This window comes from Eublepharis macularius, chromosome 2 (assembly GCF_028583425.1).
Source record: "Eublepharis macularius isolate TG4126 chromosome 2, MPM_Emac_v1.0, whole genome shotgun sequence".
In the NCBI taxonomy this organism is placed as follows: Eukaryota; Metazoa; Chordata; class Lepidosauria; order Squamata; family Eublepharidae; genus Eublepharis; species Eublepharis macularius.
In genome coordinates this window covers 43,248,760-43,268,204 of record NC_072791.1, presented here as the reverse complement: position 1 = coordinate 43,268,204, position 19,445 = coordinate 43,248,760, and the positions used below count along the sequence as shown (strand labels likewise).

At 40.0% G+C, this 19,445-nt stretch overlaps 1 protein-coding gene across 2 annotated transcripts in view; it reads right to left on the bottom strand.

Moving 5' to 3' along the window:
• Positions 1-19,445, bottom strand: part of SNW1 (SNW domain containing 1) — a 24,646-nt gene extending 5,201 nt beyond the window's left edge. For both annotated transcript variants that reach the window (XM_054970446.1, XM_054970447.1), the window contains exons 1-9: positions 19,363-19,445; positions 15,767-15,920; positions 13,192-13,353; positions 6,088-6,183; positions 5,900-6,006; positions 5,208-5,312; positions 5,042-5,111; positions 3,473-3,538; positions 1,042-1,158 (exon numbers count right to left, since the gene is read on the bottom strand). In XM_054970446.1, coding sequence (XP_054826421.1) covers positions 1,042-1,158; positions 3,473-3,538; positions 5,042-5,111; positions 5,208-5,312; positions 5,900-6,006; positions 6,088-6,183; positions 13,192-13,353; positions 15,767-15,920; positions 19,363-19,376 — 891 coding nt within the window. In that variant the 5' untranslated portion in view covers positions 19,377-19,445. The remainder of the gene's footprint in view (positions 1-1,041; positions 1,159-3,472; positions 3,539-5,041; positions 5,112-5,207; positions 5,313-5,899; positions 6,007-6,087; positions 6,184-13,191; positions 13,354-15,766; positions 15,921-19,362) is intronic.

Here is a 19,445-nt window from a genome sequence, read left to right as displayed (position 1 = left end):
TCTCAAGAAATCAGGTCTGATAATAGCCCTAATGCATAACAGGCTCCATCATACAATCATCACCTCTCATACATACCTTTCTGTCAAATCCCATTCTTTTGTCACTCACCTCTGATTCATCAGGTGGCCATGACAATTTTTCCCACCAAGTATTAAAACTCAGATCTCTAAACAGAATTCAAACACTTTGGCTCCAATCCAATTCCACTTTAAGATCATCCTAATCATCATGATCCAAGCATTTTCCTGTATAAATATAGTTCCCCCCATACTTCACAGAAGTTTTTCACAAACTTTCCCGCTACTGCCCCTGTGACATTACACAGCATCTTCAGAGATGTGGTCTTTGTTTCTACTTTGCTGCTTCTTCCACTCCTTCCTTGATTGCCTTTTTCGGTCTCCTGGTACACAGTACTGCTGTGTGCCCTCCTTTTCCTTCACGCCAGACCTCTGGGATTATCACTCTTGTAACAGGCTTGTATTTTTTATTTGTCCCCTTTTTGTTTCATATTGGATTACTAGGTGTTGTTTTGGTGATAGGGTTTATATTTTACTGTGTGAATGTAGTTGTAGGTGTGTTTAATTCTTAGGTGCTTCTCACTATTCCCTTGATCTTTATTGTTCACAACCAACATTTTAATTGTATCTTATTTTCTGCCTGCTTATTTTTAGAAACCTCTCTACTCCCATACGAAGTGCTACTAAGATCCAAGATCCTGATGTATACTAGGCAGTGGTCCCCTTTATAAAGTTGCCCAGGTGCAAGTCCATGGGTTCTCAACACATAAGGGGGAAGCTCCAAGAGTAGAGAGGCATACAGGTGTAGGCTAACTGGGTAACACTGCAGAAATAGTTGTGGAACCTCTCACTAAAAGTTGTAATGTAAAACCATGCACAAGCAGCCAGATCCTTTTTGGTGCAAAGTCTACGTTATTATCGCAGAGTTTTCTATTCCCAAGCCACTGACTACGAGGCTGCTGTTCTCATTCTTCCATGGAAATAAATTATATACTAAGTCGCATTGGAGAACAAAGTTCTGACCTTTCTGTCAGCAATGTAGAGAGCTTCAGCCAACTTGGCAAAGTTTTCATTAATGTGAACAGTCTGCAGTCCTCTGCCATCTGCAGCCAGACGTTTGTCTAACGGAATGGTGTAACCCTGGAGTGAAAACAGGTAAGACGCTCAGTCATCACAAAGCAATGTGGTGTGCTAGGAAAGCTGCCCCAAATCCTCACTCAACACTACCATGTTCCTATGAACCTGGCTCTTAGGCAGATGCACTAAGTAATGCATTTTTGGCTCAGAATACTTTTAAAAAATGAAATCTTTACTGCCACGCCAACAATCATTTGCAATATACACCAAATCCCTGCTAATGATAGTGATGACATTCCTCCGTTTCAAGCTATCTTAACATTTCTTAATTGCCTCTCTATAGGATACATTATCACTCACCCACCCCGTTCCATATTTCTGGAGAATCCCAGCAAATACATGAATTAAGACAGGCTGTTCTCACATTCTCATCTGAATATTTTAATGAAGCTGCAGTCCCATGCACATCTCATATAAATGGGAATAACCTTCTATGTATTAGATTTGGGAACAGTAACCATATTTCTATGACCTCTGTACTTAAATGAGGTTTCATGGATTTCTTACATAAAATATCTGCACTTGTGGCTAGCACATTTAATGGTTTTAAAAGTGGTGCTGTCTTGGTTCGTAAGACCCCCAAACTGAACCTTTAAAAAAGGAGGATCAAAACAGCCACAGAAATTTGTCACTGCTCTCCTTTCCATCAAAGCACTGAATTGCTAAAAATCCTGTTCTCTCTCAATAAGACAAAGAGCCCTTACATGAGAGAAGAAAGTCACTCTGGCCAAAAAAGATAAAGGTAGTTGTGGCAGTTGAAATCTGGCTTATTGTGGCATACCAGGTAGTTGTATGTTGTTTAATGTTGTTTAACGTACCAGTCTTACAATTGCTTATGCTCTGTTTCAACATTTCTTCAACTTTGTATTAGATTTCTGCTGGTTTAAAACCTTTGTAAATTTGCATTTACGGATCCTATTACATTGTTTATTTAAATGACCTTTAAATGACTGTGCTAAATCACACTATGTAGTCCACCTTGAGTCTCAGTGAGAAAGATGGACTATAAATATCATAAGTAAGCTTTCATATGGAACATCATACTCCTCAGATGATGAACTCAAACAATGAGAAGGTTATCTGGGCAAATGGAGTGAGGTAGGTTTATAAAATTATAGATGGGTGGAGAAAAAAGCTAGAGAACTTTTTCTCCCTTTCTCCATAACAACAGAATTCAAGATCAATGAAGAGGTGAGCAGTAGATCAACATTAACTGGATGCTGGACTAGATGGGCTATTAGTCTATTTTTATTTATTAACGTATTTTCTTCAATTATACCCCAGCCTTTCTCCCAAAACTCTAATCTAGCATCTCCCAACAAGAACACTGTTAGGGGTTCCACAAGAAATCGTGGAATAAATAAATAAAAATTTTGAGACACCATGAAAAATTCCAAATATTCCTCAAATTATCACGGTTAGTAAGCACAGCAGTGTTTCAAATAAGTTTTCTTGACGATAATTTAGCAGTACTTGAATTCACTCCCTGCCATCAACTTCTTCTTGCCTGTAAACATTTTCATAGGTAGGGGTTGCTTGGAACTGAAAAAATTAATTTGGGGTTCCTCCATAGAAAATAGATTAGGAAACACTGCTCTAAGTGGCTCGCATCTTCTCTCTTCCACGTTATCCTTACAACATTCAGGATTGATGCTCTGCTCTTGTCATTGACAAAGAGGTGGATCCAACGGCATGCTGGAGCACGGCTTCCCCTTCCTGTGGCAGCCCAAAGCAGACCCTCGACTCCTGCTCCTGGGGTCTCCCTTTCTCTCAGGAGCAGGATGTTAGGGGCCATTTTGGGCTGCCACAGAAGGGAGGAGCCTTAAAAGTTGCATTCCTGGCAGAAGTCCTTGCACCTGTGGAAATGTGCCACTGGATCCAGCCAAGCATGTGCCGGACCCAAGGTTACTGTATACTTTTCACAGCTAAGTGGAGAACCAAACCCAATTCACTCTAGTCTAAGGCAGTATTTATAGTTATGCAGCAGTTTCTTTTTGCTTAAGGTTCAAGAACAGAAGATCAAATTGGTTTCATGCCCTACTGTGGACATATATCAGTTACAGACACTACTGTGTTCAACCACATTTGTGTCTGGCAAAACAGCAATATACCATTTGGCATAGTCTTTCTCCTGTCACACTGGCAGCCCTAATACATAGGGAAGAGAACAGTTAAGTCATGTTATTGCAATCCCCTTTCTGAAAGCATCTGGTTTACTCAGCTCTAGAGATTTTAAAGTAACATATTCAAATTACATTTCTGAGGAATCTCCCAGCAGGATGCAACATTTGAGAGGATGTTCTGACAAGTTAATTACCTTTGCATTTTTCCAGTTTGAAATACAAGGAGGAATCTTCCATTCTTGTTGCTCCTTCACGGTCATCTGAACAAAGGAAAGGTAGAAGACTTTAGATTTTTACCACCTGAGGAGGGGATCCCCGCCTCCATTCTGAAATACAGCAGCAGAGTATTTTGAAAGGCCAAATACAGCATCAATGAAACACACACTGCAAAACTGTTCTTGCGGCAACTGTCACGTGCATTCAAGCGATATCTTCCGTAAAGCTAAAACTAAAAGCGAAATTATCTGAAGCAATTCTGAATAGAAGTGTTACTTTATAAGCCCTGGTTATCAGGCTCTTCTCAGAAACTTCTAGGCAAGAAATCCAAAGGTTTTCCAAGAAAATTCTGGTCCCCAACTGGGAGCTTTCCCCACCTCACCCCAGGAAAATAGATTAAGTTACACCTCAGGGACATTTCTGCAAGCAGCTTCAGAAAGCAGAAGCCCCCAGGACATGCTGTGCTTCTCTAAACCACACCATACTCCCCAAAGCCTTTAACAGAAATAAACAAGGTACCTATTGAAAGACAGTTTCAGATTTCTCAAGCAAGCAAGTCACACCACAACAGCCCGTTTGAGCTAGAGAAAAACTGACCACAAAGATTATAATTGGTTTGGATGCAATGAAGCATTTCTGCTGACAATGGGTGCAATTTTCTCACCTCCTCTGTTCCACGGCAGCCCAAAATGCAAAGGCATTTATGCTGCAGCAGGAGGCAAGAATGTTGTGCTTTGTGAACAGAAATCCTTCTGTCTGTGGCAATGCTCCATTGGATCCTACCAGTGAGTTAGATTCTGAGCATGAAACAGGATAAACCAAAGGCTCCACAAAAGAAAAGTTTTATTGAGCATCCAAACCCACCCCCATTTCACATCTTTTCTGAAGCTGTATATAATTTCCTAGAGATAGGGGAAGTGTCAGGTGCTCAGCATCACCTGCCATACCCTGCTGTTCACTGCTGTTATGTTTGTAGTCTAATGCTTGATGTTATGATTATGGTTAAAGGCTGAGGCTATTCTTTGCCTGGACTGCAACTGTCAATTACCTTGCCTTTCAGACTTGAGATGTGAAACTAAGCAAAGGAGGCGTTTGTTCCTGCTGTTATCTGTATGCTCTTCTGGACTGCACCCAGTAGTTCCTAGACACCACGACCTTGGAAATCCCATACATCAGGTCTCCTGTTTTCCTGCCTAGATGTTTTCCCGCTAAGCCTAGCCTAGCTAACTGTTCGACTGGGGGGCAAGGAGGATCTTAGGATTTGCTCACGCTTTGAAAGCCTATATACGTTTGATGCTTGCATGTGAACGTTATTCCTGGCAAAGATGGAGTAGGCTCATGATACTAGCAGCTTTTCAATAAAGTTCCTTTACTGCCCACAGTGAAGTCTTTTGAGAGTTGCTTGGCAGATCCTCACAGGAAGACAGACTCCCAATGGCCCTCAACACAAGGTCTCTTGAAACAATGCACCCAATGTTTTTATATCACCTGGTAGTTAACAGGTCTCAAAAAGAAAATTAAAAAACAGGGTGGAGGGAAGCCCTTACCTTTCTGCTAGGAGAGTGCATTACAGGAGCTGGGGGAGATGGTGGACCACGAGGGATTTTCTTGTTAATCCTAATGCATGAAAACATAATATGATCAGTACTTTAAAATCCCAATTTTTCCAACTCTTTTTTATGATGTAAGTATTAAGAGATTGCAGGTACTCACTTGAATCTTGGCGGTTCCATGGGATCCTTCTGCATTTCCACCATTCTAATAACTCTCTGTTTTGCACCAGAGTTGAAGGCCACGCCCTGTTGTGATGGTGTATATCTGACAAAAACCAGTAGATCCAGCTGTCAGTACAGAACCTACACTTGGTGAATCTGCTTATCTATTTGGCCAGCTAAAACACATCAGAATGCCTAAAATACAACTCAAAAGAGGATGCAGAAATTAATACACAAAAGTGAAGCCGAGTGTTTTAACTGTGCTTACTTTGACTAAGTTTCAGTCACAGAACAGAAACTGATGTTCCAATTCCTACCAGGTAGGAGATTATAAGTCTTTCCAGCTGGATGCCCTACATTTCAGACCTGTAACTTGGAAGGTAATTCATAGACATTATGCTATTCACTGTTTATGGATCAGAAAGATCTACCATATAATTGTTGAGGGAAAGTTCATAATCTGAAAAAAGCCGAGAAAATGCACATAGCCACACTGTTTTCTCAGCGTAGCCAAGTACATCATGTTCTTTGTGATAATACCACATTTTATTAACCAGCAATAACTTCTTAACAGTGGTGTTGCTGCTCATGCCCTCAGATAATCTTTTATGTTTTCAGATTTACAAGAAGGGCTTATATTAAAATGTGTATACAAAAAATGCTTTGAACAATCCCCAAAGAATCCCATACCGGATATACTGAGCTGGAGCTAGTTTATCAGCTGCTCGGACTGGCATGGCTGCTGCAATTTTCTGGGAGACAGATTTTTCTAAGGCTGATCGAGTCTTTTCTGTAAGCTGCAATCAAAAATGTTACATTAAGCACTTGAACAAGTTACAAGTAGCTCCTACAGTAATGTGCATCACTGGCCACAATACCTCTCTGACAGCTTCGTCATCAGGCCTTTGCAGCTCAGGGTCATCCACATTCATAACTTCCTTTGGAACAAGGTCTGTGTATTTGCTGTAAATGACCTGAAACATGGAATACAGCATTAAGAAGGGTGAATATTATCTATCAGTCAATCAAATACACGCATAACGTGCCTCACTGGGTTGTTTAAAAAACAACAAACTAGACTGGTTTTCCCATAAGGAATGGATCCTATACATGCCAAATACTGTTGCATGTGAGACAAAGTTGAAAAAATATTTAAAATTCCTAAGTGCCAACCATGTAAAGGACCGGGGTTGTGTGCGTTAGAATCTAGATTCTAGAATCTAAATTCTAGAATTTTAGAAGAATTAGAATCTAGAGTCAGAGGACTAATTACCTAGGATTCTTTCACCCTGTTTGGAACATAAGCTTTTTCTTTTACAAGAGAAAATGATTCAGTGTTCAAATGATTTGCTAAAGCTGAGCAAGCCATCATTAGAGCTGGCTTCCAGGCTCCTGATCAGACCAGTGTTGCTCTTTGGACTGAGAAAAAAAATTCAAATAACTACATTTATCAAGCAGATTTCCATACATCAGTGTAGTTTTCTGAAGTGATTGTCAAAACTGCATATAAACAATATAATTTCATGTATCAGGGAATACAGAACTGAAAGTCAGCTAACAAACTCTACAGTTTTCTGTCTAACAGTAGGCATTTTCAGAGCTCCTTTTCAAAGCTATCCCATCTGAGATTCAAGAACCACAGGCCCATTCAGCAGTCTCTCTTGATGTATAAAGACTACATTTTAAAGACAATCAGTCTAGACTCTAGTGTTTAAGAGGACACAAGCAAAGTGAGATATTAAAATTAAGCCAAGAATCTATGTATTATATTAACTTTGGAGGTTCTGTGAGTCAACACAACAAACAAGTTGTGTTTGTGCCCATTAGAAGCAGAAGTTTGTCATGTCTGAATGCAGTCTTTGTTTAGAGACACTGGAAGAGGTAGAGGAAGAACAATCTGTTCCCTGTCCATCCCCTTTATTTATTTATACATAGAAGTTTATATGAAAAATTTTGTCTTTCAGAATAATGATGGCTTTAGTTACTCATTCAAAATGTTTCAAGTAACTGTATAAGACAATTTACAGTATTAGGTAATTACAGTTCTTCAACATGGGCCGATTCCAGATGGCCAGAAATTGCGGTTTTTCTGCGGAAATAATCGCTTACCGGCCACGCGTTCACTTTCGTCTCCATCCGCTTTGTCTCGCAGCGTGCCATGCCGTCCCGCTTCCGGATGTTCGCACGGCCAACTGAGGTACCCGGGATTGGTTGTTTCCTCCCTGTCACAGTTGACGTCGGGGGCATTCATTGGTTTGCATTTTGGTTTTTTTAAAAACAATTTTTTACGCGTTTTGTGCAAATGCGCAAATGCGCAGGTATGCGAATATGCAGCGTCGACTTTTGTGCACTTTTGTGCGTTTGTGCGCATTTGCGCAGTTTGATGTGCGCAAACATGCGACTGCACAAATGGCGCCCGGTTTTAAAAAAAAAATTAAGGGAATATTGTTGCCGGCCGGCCGGCAAAGCAAGGAGGGAAAGGGGAGGGCCTCTCCGCGGCGACGAAGCGTCCAGAAGTGTGCAAACCTGCAATACCGCGTTCATACCTTCCGCTTATAGAGCGCAACTGAGCGCCATGGACCGCAGGTAAGCTGGGACGGGAAATTGCGGGTTTTTACGAGTGAGGTCGCTGAAAAAGCGAAAGCACTCGCTCTATTTGTGCCCATCTGGAATCGGCCATGGACAAATACAACTCAAATCCTTTTGTCTATTTCAGACTTCTGCTTGTGTTGGCATTTTAAAAAAACATAAAAGCTGGACAGATTTAACCCCTACCATTGCACTACTGCTTGGATCTGTATTGCCACCCTCCTCCCTCTCTCTCAGCTGCTTTTAAGGGTCAGAGACATACACTGGTAGAACTGATCAAGGATCACCAGTGTAATGTGTAGTTCGGCCTTCATTTTTAACTCCAATTATGCTTTAATCAGATACTGAGATGTAGTTATTGATGGAAGATACACTGCTATAATCTAAATCAAGAGGAAATATAGAGCTTCAAAAGTACCAGTACCTCAATGAAGAGATATTTTGTCTCAACCAATTTAATAATTTAGAAATGAAAACAATTGCAGTCAGAATTTGAAATGTTGGTGGAAAGAACATGAAGGACCATCTGTAAAAAACTATGAGCTCTAGTTAAACTTAGAAGATGCCACTATTGGCATCCTCCAAAGGGAAAAAAATGACAAGGCAGCTTATATTGCTGAACCTTGACTTATAATCTTTTAAGCAGCATCCCTACATGGAAATTGAAGGAAAAATAATTATGAAGTCTAATACTGTTGGTACCATACCCATATATGTTACCAACTATATAAAATCAGTTAGACTGATAAAAACAGCAAGACAAAGGATGGAGATAATGTGAGAGTGTAAATACAGCATTTTGAGAGAAGGTACTTGATTAATTTTTTTGAAGTACTACTATTAAACCTGACAGCATATGCATCTTATTGGGTCAATTTATAAAACCTGACTTACTTCATAATTTATTAAATACTGCAAAAAAACCCACACCACATCCAAATCTGCAAATGCTAAGTCAAAACATCGGAATGTGAGATGGCTATTTAAGACTTGAAAAATTGCAGGAAGAGCCAATATTATGAAGTATATTTAGAGAAGGAATGCAGTGGCTAAGAGTGTTTGGCAAAGATATGGGCTGGGATCCTGTATTGTTCCCCATGTGCTTCTTTCTGATGCTGCAGAAGCTTTCCTCCACTGAGGTACTCACTTCCTCTGCCACTAGCACTTCCACACAAGTAAGGTCTCCTTGAAAAACACTGACCTTGTGCAGGTAGCTAGCAGCAGAGGAAGTGACCACAGAAGAGGAAAATGCAAGGGGAACAATTTTATGGGATCTAGACCAGGTCACCACCTATTTCGGAAACAGGGATAACAATTTAAAAGTTTTTGTTTCAGTGTGTTTTGATTATAAGGAATTCCTTGCAATTAGATTACACATACTGTATTTGTTGCGACTCGGTTTTTTTTATTTTCATTAGTTAAAAGAATTTTAAAAGTGAAATTTTAAGTACATTTCAGTGCTTTCCTCCTAGGCTTCATGAAACCCGGCACCTCAATTCAGCAACCAGATACGTTTAAAAAAAAAAAACTGCTCAGCATCAGCTTTATGGATGCTGAAGCAATGTAGATGTGTGAGAGTTAGGAACTTTTGTGCTGGAACTCAGATATTTATTTAAAGGATTTTTTATAATGCTCTTCCCCAGAAATCATTCACAAAGCTGTTTACAAAAGTTAAAGCACAGCATAATAACCAAGACAGAAATATTAGTCAACGATTTATATACTGCCCAGTAAGGTATCGCTTTAAGCAACAGCCCTGGTTTCTGAATGTATTTGGTTAACTATAAAATAACAGACCTGTAGCCCAAATAATAATTTAACACAAGAATCACATACTGATTCTCATCCATTTATTCCAAAATTAACAGTCCTTTAAATGAATATATCAATACCAGATCTCACAAAGACAAGTGAAGGACATCAAAGAGCAATATTCTGTCAGGTAATTAAGTATAAAATCCCCCAAGAACCTCAAAGCATGAAGAACCAAGTTCACTTGGAGTTCAAAACATCCCAGGCAGTAAGAGGAGAAAATGAGTTTTCAAAATTAAAATGAGAAAGCTCTGAACATGAAAGAGCTAGGATTCTACTATTTATTTCAGAAGCCTCAGTAAACAGGGTTCAATGTGGTAACCTTCCTGGTAACAACATGCTTGCAAGTAGCCATTTGCCAAGTCACCTGCACAGCACATCAACTGTCTCAAGGCAAGCAGACCAGTCTCATGTGCCATGCATGCCTTGTGGCTCTTTCAGTTTTCCCTCTGCCACTTGTCTCTTTTTTTACAGGCCTACACCACGGAGGTTTTGCTCCAGGTTCCAAGGCTGCAAGGGGAGAAATAATCCATACCAGCGGGACAGGAAGAGGCTGTATAACCTGTGAAGAATTACTTGCAACCCTGGTTGATGACAACGATCTCTCTTTACACTACATGCCCCACACATAATCTTACTCCAGAATAACTTATCTGAATTCATTGCAGCTTCTCACTCCCATTTTCATGCACTCAACACACATACCAATCCCCACTCCATTCTTAAATAGAAGAGCAAGATTTGGGTCCAGCAGTTTCATTCATCAGATGAAAGGAGCTCTGACTATTGCAAGCTCATGCCCTGAAAATATAGTTGGCCTTTCAGGTGCTACTGGACCCAAATCTTGCTCTTCTACTACAGACCAACATAGCTACCCACCAGAAAAATTCTTAAATATGCATTTGAAGCTGCCTTGAGAGTTTCCACTGTGCTGGGGTGAGTAACAATTGCAATAGGTAAGTATCTGAAGTTCAAGTTATGCAGATCCATGTATAGAGCAGATCCACATATAGAGCTCTTTACTTTTTTATCCTCTGAAAGCTCTTAACCCTTCAGGGAAGAATCCAAACTGTATAAAATGAGAGAGTGCTGGACTACTTGCCTTCACATCTGGCTGGATGTGCCAGTTTCTTTCCTATTGCTTTGTAAGGTTATGGGACGTTTATGAGCTCTTCTACCAAAATATGTCAGCTAATGTCTTTTCCAGGTACTACCATTTGCTGAAGCTAAACTGTCCTCAGCAAAGACCAGGGCTTTTTCAGTTGTGATTCCTGCTCTTTGAAACTCCCTTGCATTGGACATTTGGCAGGCACAATCTTTGCTCTCTTCAGAAGGGGATGAAAAGTTACCTTTCTTACAGTGCTTTCAACAATTTATTTGTGGAGAAGAAATAACATTTCAACAGTGGGGAATCTTCGGACAAAGGGTATAAAGTTCATGGCAAGTCAAACACTAAGGGAAACCTGGTATAAGATGTTTTTCAGATGGTATATCATGCCAAAGGATATTGAGAAAATGGACAAGAAATATATAGGGTCATGTTGGAAATGTGAAGAAGCGGATGGCTCTTTTTATCATATGTGGTGGACATGCAAAAAAAGTAAAAAAATTTGGAAAGACACTCATGCTGAGATGCAAAAAAATTTAAAACTAGATTTTGCCTTGAAACCCCAGACTATGCTGCTGGGAATAGTACCAGAAAATATTGATAAAACATTACATGAATTATTCAGACATTTGTTGACGGTGGCAAGAGTGACATTTGCAAGTACATGGAAAGAAGATGAATGCCCAACCAAGGAAATCTGGAAAGACAAGATGGCAGAATATGTGGTGATGGCAAAATTGACGAGTTATATAAATAGAAGACCAGTAAGAGAATTTGAAGGGAAACGGGGGAATTATTTTGCTTATAAAGAATAGAATAAATAAGATGTCGCAGTTTTATAAATTGGAATAAGATCACATACTGACTTACTGTATATAGTGGATAAGAGGTTACAGTCTGACAAGGGGGAAAATGTATGAATATATAATCAAATCTATAATTGCTAAAATAGTATGTAGATATGGAAACATTGATAAAGTTAGGGATAAGTACAGAGGATTGCTATATTAATCAGTTACATAAAGAGATAAGATGAAACAGTGTAGTAATAATGGAATGAGGAGTTTTTCCTTTTTGATTATTAATTTTTTATTACTAAGTATGGGGAAGGAGGTGGGAGGCGCAAAGTATGTGTAGTATATAGTAATGGGACTTAACAGTTGCAATTTTTATTGCTATGTGTACAAATATTGAAAAATATTCTGAGAACTCTTGTAGCGATAAGTCACAGAAAAAATTTTTTGACCTTAACTTTTCCCTCCCTTTCTTTCTTTCTTTTTGTATCCCTGTTTTTTACTTTGATACAATAAAAAACCCCAGTTTATTTGATACTGTTTTGCTTATTCTGATGCTATATTTTGGTAAGATTTGCTATTTAACTAGCCTATTTGGCTAGGCTTTTTCTTATTTGCTTTTAAATATTTTTACACTTGAATTGTTTTAATTAGCTAGTGCATAGATTAACAAGGTGACAGCCTACTGATTGCCACTAGGTGATTAGGAAGAACTTCTTGACAGTTAGAGCAGTCCCTCAGTGGAACAGGCTTCCTCAAGAGGTGATGGGCTCTCCTTCTTTGAAGGTTTTTAAGCAGAGGCTAGATGGCCATCCGACAGCAATGCTTATTCTGTGAACCTAGGCAGTTTGCGAGAGGAAGAGCCAGAAAGGCTACATCAGTGCTTAGTTCTCGTAGCCCCTTCCTATATGCCAAGGGTAAGGCCGATCACCACCTTGGGGTCAGGTAGCAATTTTCCCCAGGCCAGTTTGGCTAGTGATCCTGATGGTGTTTTGCCATCTTTGCCATTGTTGGCATGGAGTAAGGGTCACTGGGCATATGCATGCGTGGGGGGGGGGGCAGGTATTTGTGAATTTCCTGCATTGTGCTGGGGGTTGGACTAGATGATCCTAGAGATCCCTTCCAACCTTACGACACTATGATTCTATAACCACTGCCTTACTTGGCTTCCTGGAGAGCGGAAGATAAAGAATCTTTTCCTGAGACTGGCCTCCATTCCCAGGAAAAGCCAAGTGCCTCCCTTGACCCAAGAAAATGGTATCAATGGCAGACAGGTAACCAGAATGGCAAGTAATTACTTGGAAGAATACAACTAAACCATTCAAGGAAGACATCCCAAAACCTGATGCAGCAGAATGAGATGGCAGAATTCTAAGGTGGTAAAACTGAGTACTTCAAGCTACAGGTGAAGTGATCGCTCACCTCTTTAGAATGAAGGAGTATTATCTCAGAACTCTACCCCTCATTTTGTTCCTCTTTAATATTCAGACACTTGGAATGTGCTCCTGTATTATTTCATGAAGAGTTCATATTCTACTGCACTATTATTAGACATCGCGTGACTCTTCTAGCATCCATGACAAGAACTTTCCAAATTTACAATGAAAATAGCTCTATCTCATTTAATGTACAATTCTCATAAGCATCCTTCAACTGTAAACATTTAAGCATTATATTACCTTGTCTTTTGACTGTCCCTGCCGAGCTATAGCATCGTATTTTATTTTTCCTTCTGCATCCACCTGAACAGCTAATGCATTGGACATTTTCTTTTTTCGACCCATATCCAGGGGATACTGAGCAACATGGATTTCTGGGAAAGCACCTCCATCTCCAAAATCCTATACAAGAACAAAAGTAGAAGTGATTAAGGTTATGGGCAGGAGATGTACAAAGACAGTATTCATTAGTGCTGGGACACACATTCAGATGTGAATGTCCTAGCTATTGATTATATTGTATTCACTTGCAGTATGTAATCTACCTTGGATCTCAGTGAGAAAGATGGACTATAAATAAACAATAGCAACAACTACTACAGTTGGAATCCAAAGAGCTATTTTAGGTATGTCTCCACCACGATAACATGAATTGCTTCTGAAAGTCCCCTCAAAGAAACACAAGCTAAAAACCTCTTAGACATACAGCACTATTTGTGCAAGTTTTTCTGGATCCCACTCTATGATAGCTGTGGTCCTAAGCAGTGTTAATTTTTTTCCTGATTCAGTTGCTCTGTTCATTGGATGTCCTATACTGTATGACTACACAGTGCAGAAAGAAGAAAAAATTACCTGCCCTGAGTGCCAGTGAGAAGGGGCTGGAGGGCTAAATAAAATTAATAATCCCACTTGTAATCACTGGGGTTTAGTTTTGGGGTGTAAATATTTTATATGCAGTTATTCAATGTGTCCAAACAGTTACAATATTGTCTATACAGAAATTCCAGGGTTCATTTTTCAAAGATGTTTAACAAAAAGACTACTTAAATAGTCACTGCAGTAAATGAGATTGTACCTGATATTTCATGTACTGAAAACAGCCTTGAGTGTTCTTGGAAAAGGTGAACTATAAATACCTTAAAATAAATAAAAGCCTAGTTTAAGGTATGTCTAAAAATAATCAGTGTTTCAAACAATGTGGGAATTTAAATTTTTCTTAAAATGTTGGCAACTGAATTATGCTCAGGAAAATAAGAGAGAGAAAGCAGACCACACAGCATTTATTTTTCTACCGGAAGATGTCTATAGACACCGGCACACATCCAGAGAAGCATGTGCAAAACACTTCTACACACACAATGGACATGTGATTATGTTGTCTGGCACAAGCCTTAAGCTTCCAGTGTATGCTCAACCTTTGGAAATGTCTTTTCAGGGTGGTGGCATTGCAGGGAGCTGCCCCAGTAAGGGAAAGCTGAAAAGTTCTCATATGCAAACTGTAGCAACCGCATGCACCTCTCGATCTAAGCCACTTCAAAGATTATAGAAATGTTGATTTATAACTCATTTATAAGGTTTAATGTGCAATTCACAAGAATCCCTGTACGTTTTCCCTAAGCACTACAGTACTACTTTGATACAGCCAGCTATTTAATTCCATTTCATTCAAATACAGTTCTAAAAACATCAGGCATAAGCAAATACCAATACTCTTCAAAGCCTCTGCTGTTTAAAACATAAAATATAGGATTCTATAATTTGGAGACAATGGTTGTAACTAAGAGGACAAGGCATGATAAAAATACATACCTTTTAATATGGTAACTGTTGATACAGACTTTAAAAAAAATTAGACTGAAATTTTGCTGTGGGATTTTTTATGTGAGTGATACGGCATTTCAACTCATTTGCTCACTGCATTCTTTTTGGAAACAATCATGTTTTGTAGATCTCCTACAACAGTCTCCAAGAAGGCTTCTAATACTTCCACCGGCCATTTATATGTAGGCTCCTGGCTCAAGGGCATACAAATTTCATAGTACTTATGTGACATGATTCTAATAGAGTAATCCCAAGCAGTTATATCCTTCTAAGTCATTGGTCTTCAAGAGAATTAGAAGGGTGTAACTCTGCTTAAGATTGCACTACAGGTCTCCCATATTCTACTCCAATATAGATTCCCAGGCCTACCAACCATTTATTTTAACCTTCCAGATGCAGCAGATCTATCACACCAGCCACAGAAGGCTGTAGCCTAAATCTAATGGATGGTTTATGAACTGGGCAAGCCTGCTCTGTTCACTGGACTCCGCTGGTCCTTGCAATCAGTACTATTTCTAAAACCATGTTTCCCTCCCAAACTATTCCCTAACCAAATAACTAGAATACTTATCTTTGACAGAACTGTTTCTGCTACAAGCTTTAGCTCATGCAGTTTATAAATGTGAATGCTTTTGCTGATGTCAAGACACCCATATAAAATGTTCTTTGTTTAACGAAACAGCATCCCTGATAGATCAGACCAAGAGTAGATCTATTCCAACATCTTATTTCTCAAAATGGCTAACCAGATACCTTCAGGAAGGCCACAAATAAGGGGATAAATGTGAACTTTCCACAGAAGTTTTTCTAGTTCCATTACTACTTTTGTTTTGGATAATGCCACCAGTACACTGAAATATTTGTTGGGTGTCTATAAGGACTGCAGCAGACAATGTTACTGGAATAAGCAGAGGATACAAGCCTCAAAAGGCAAGATTTCAGCTTTCAAAACAAACCCATTAGTCAAGGGTAGTGCGTGCATAGTTCTATTTACCTCCAACATTCGTGGTATCCATCCTTTTCGATAACCATAAGGGGGAGGCTCCCTTCGTGACGATACCAGTGCAGCCTGTCTCACCCTTTGAGATCTTGCCCTTTCCTCTAATTCTAACTGGTCCTGAGACAGCTGAGTCGGTGCTGGCAAAAAACTAAAGACACAAACAAGAAGAGTAAATTTACATTCACACCCTATTTTACACAACGTTAGACAAGGCTGTATGCAATATTCCCATTATCAATATTCACAAAGCAACTGCTGTTCTAACATTGCAGATCACTTCTGATAAAGTATTTATCAATGTTGGTGTACTGCTGATATTTCCAGAAAAGAAACAATTACAATTAAGGAGAAAACATATTTCAAAGTCAAAATTTTTAAGACATTAAAAGAGCATTTAAAATACAGCACACATAAAATATTTAAACAGTTCAATAAAAACATTTAACACAACAACAACCAAGGAGGAGGGCCAGTAACAGTTACTGTGGATAGGCCAAACAAAAAAAGTCATCACTCTCTGGAGGAAGATAGAGGGAGAGAGATGAATCTCACTGGGGAGTGAGTTCTAAAGTTTTAGTGCCAGTTTGGTGTACTGGTTAAGAGCGGTTGTACTCTAATCTGGAGAACTGGGTTTGATTCCCCACTCCTCCACTTGAAGCCAGCTTAGTGACCTTGGGTCAGACACAGTTCATCCAGAGCTCTCTCAGCCCCACCCACTTCACAGGGTGATTGTTGTAGGAATAATAACAACATACTTTGTAAACCACTCTGAGTGGCTGTTAAGTTGTCCTGTTGGTATATAAATTGAATGTTGTTGTTGTTATACTAAGAAGGCCTTTTCTTGGGTTGCCATCTGCCTAACCTCAGTAGCATGCCAAAGCATGCCTCTAAAAAGACCAGAGTGGATGGGTAGGTTCATACGAGAGAAGGTGGTCCTTCAAGTACACAGGCCCCAAGCAATATAGGGCTCTAAAGGTCAAAGCAGCACATAGAATTGAGCAAATAGGGAGCTAGAGTAGAAGAAACAAGACTAGAGTTGTATAGTCCCTGTAACCCTCTCCAGTCAGCATTCCAGCAGTAGCATTCTGAACCAACTGTAGCTTCCAGGCATTGTTCAAGGGCACCCCCACGTAGAGGGCATTGCAATCATCTAATATAGATGTTACCAGGGCATGCACCACAATGGCAAGATCTTTTCTGCTCCAGAAGGGCTGCAGCTGGCTCAGCAGCTGAATTAATGAAAGGCACCCTGGCTACTGCAACCACCTGTTTATCTAACGGGAGGCCCAGGAGCACCCCCAAACTCCAAACATCCTCTTTTAGGAGGAGGGCAACCCTACCCAGAACAGGAGATATTCCAATTCCTCTGTTAGACCTCCCTACCATTTTGTCAGGATTAAATGCTCTCTCTTTCACCTTGTGCTAAGAAATCTGAGGAACACTGATGGGCCAAGGTAGAACCGCTAAATATTGAGCATCTGTGATTAATTCATTTTGCACTTCCATATAACAACCCAGGAAAGTGAGTGCCTTCTTGGTCATGGCACCAGAACTCTTGGAACTCTTGCTCCTGGGAGACTCATCTGTTCCCATTTTCTATCAGCAGGTGAAGACTTTTTTGTTTCGTCTAGTGTTCCTTCAGTGACCCTTCCTTCCTACCTTAAGTTTTAATACTGCCTTTATGTTTTAATGTGAATTTTAGGTTTGCTTTTATCTCTTTTGATAATGTGTGCGTGGGGAGGTTATTTTAATGATTTTAAAACATGTTTTTATTATGTATGTTTTAATGTGTTAGCTATATTGGTAGCTGTGGTAACAGCAGAAAGATGGGGGTATAAATCTTGTAAATAAATAAAATGAAAACTGTTACAACATTTTTGCCATTATTCTACCTAGACAGAAAGATGTAACCTCAATTTGTTAACGTGCCATGTGTATTTATCTTGGGACCCTTATACACAAAGAAAAGAGGCTAGTAGCTCTAGATTCCACTCCATATATCAAGTAATTGATTGCTTACATGTAACTGAAACAAAGACTCCAAGAACAGTCAGCAACTCTGTCAAGTGTGCTCAAGGGAAGTAATAATTTTGAAGCAGCACTTGCAGTGACAGAGATCCACCTGAGATAGTTAACTTGGTGCACCCTCCAGTTTCTGGCAGTCACCTATGCACAAATACTCAGCCTAAAGAGATCTTTTTCCCAAACAGGGGATCTCATTATTTTATGCCAGCCAAGAGACAGATTTTAGCATGAACTTGACACCTCCCTAGGTCACAGGATTTGCAACAGATAAGACAATCACATATACTGCCCACTGAAGCCCAGTAATTTGTGGACCTCTAGGTGGCAACTCTTATAACATCAAATTTCTTAACAATACTTTAAACAACTGCTGCCAAGGCATGAGAAGGCAAACTGTTTGCCAAATCATGCATATTGTATTGATACAAGAACAAGCAAAGTACAAACACACCTAGGGTTGCTTCACGTTATGTTTTTCTTCTGAGAAGCCCACATGCAGATCCCACATGGAATATATACATATTTCCACTGGGTAAATTAAATGTATGTACATGCAAGGATGTTTACATCTGCCTTAAGTATCACTCAAAAATATGCAAAGAGGTTTCATGTTCCACCAGGCCCATTTTTCACATAGTTACACTCCTTGATTAGTAAACTTGCCATGAACAGGAAACATAGGTATTAACTTGTGTGTGTGATGTCATTTCACTTCTGACTTATGGCGACTCTATGATTGAAACACCTCCAAAACATCCTATCATTAACAGGCTTGCTCAGATTTTGAAAACTGGAGGACTTGGCTTCAAGCCATCTCCTTTTGGATCTTCTCTTCCTATTGCCTTCAACTTTTCCTAGCTCTATTGACTTTTCCAGAGAGTTGTCTTCTCATTATGTGACCGAAGTAGAATATCCTCAATTTTATCATTTCAGCTTTTAGAAAGAACTCAAGTGTGCACAGACTCCACTGAAAAAGCACTTTGTCTGAGGCAGCGTAGGTTGGGTTGAAATTTCTCTTATGGCCCGTTCACACTTGTGAATTAGCGCTCAATGCTGCAACCAGCAAGGTGTTAACAGCTCTTTCTTACCTGAGCACGTGTTCTATTAAACATCGACCTAGTTTGGGGCCTGATCCTTTGTTCACAGGGTTCGCCAGATAGGTCGATCAAACTAAAGCCACATCTAGGTCATAATGCTCTCCGTCTACCTATAACGGGAAGCCAAGAACCATCCTTCTTGCACAGGACTACCAGTCCTCCACACAAACCAAACGAGAAGCAACCCTCAACCCACAGCTGAAGTTTCTCCCGCTACTGTCGGACGGAAGAAGAAAGGGAGAATACCGCCCACTAAAGCGGCGAACCTTGCGGGCTAACTTCTCAGGAAAATGTCCGGATCAGCCCAGGCCTTTGTGGCGCCATTTCTCTATCACCGAAACCGCCTCACCAGCAGCCGCGGCACATAAACAAGTACAGCGCGGATTCAAAAGAGGACGAACCCCGCCAAAGAGGCGTCAATTTGCCCCCATACCCTAGCAGACTCCGGCTTCAGGCCCCGTAACTGACCTGGTCAGCGCCATCTTGCTTCCTCTTCGCCTTCTTTCTCTTCTCAGGGCCTCGCGGCGGTGAATGGGCCTCTGATCTGCGCA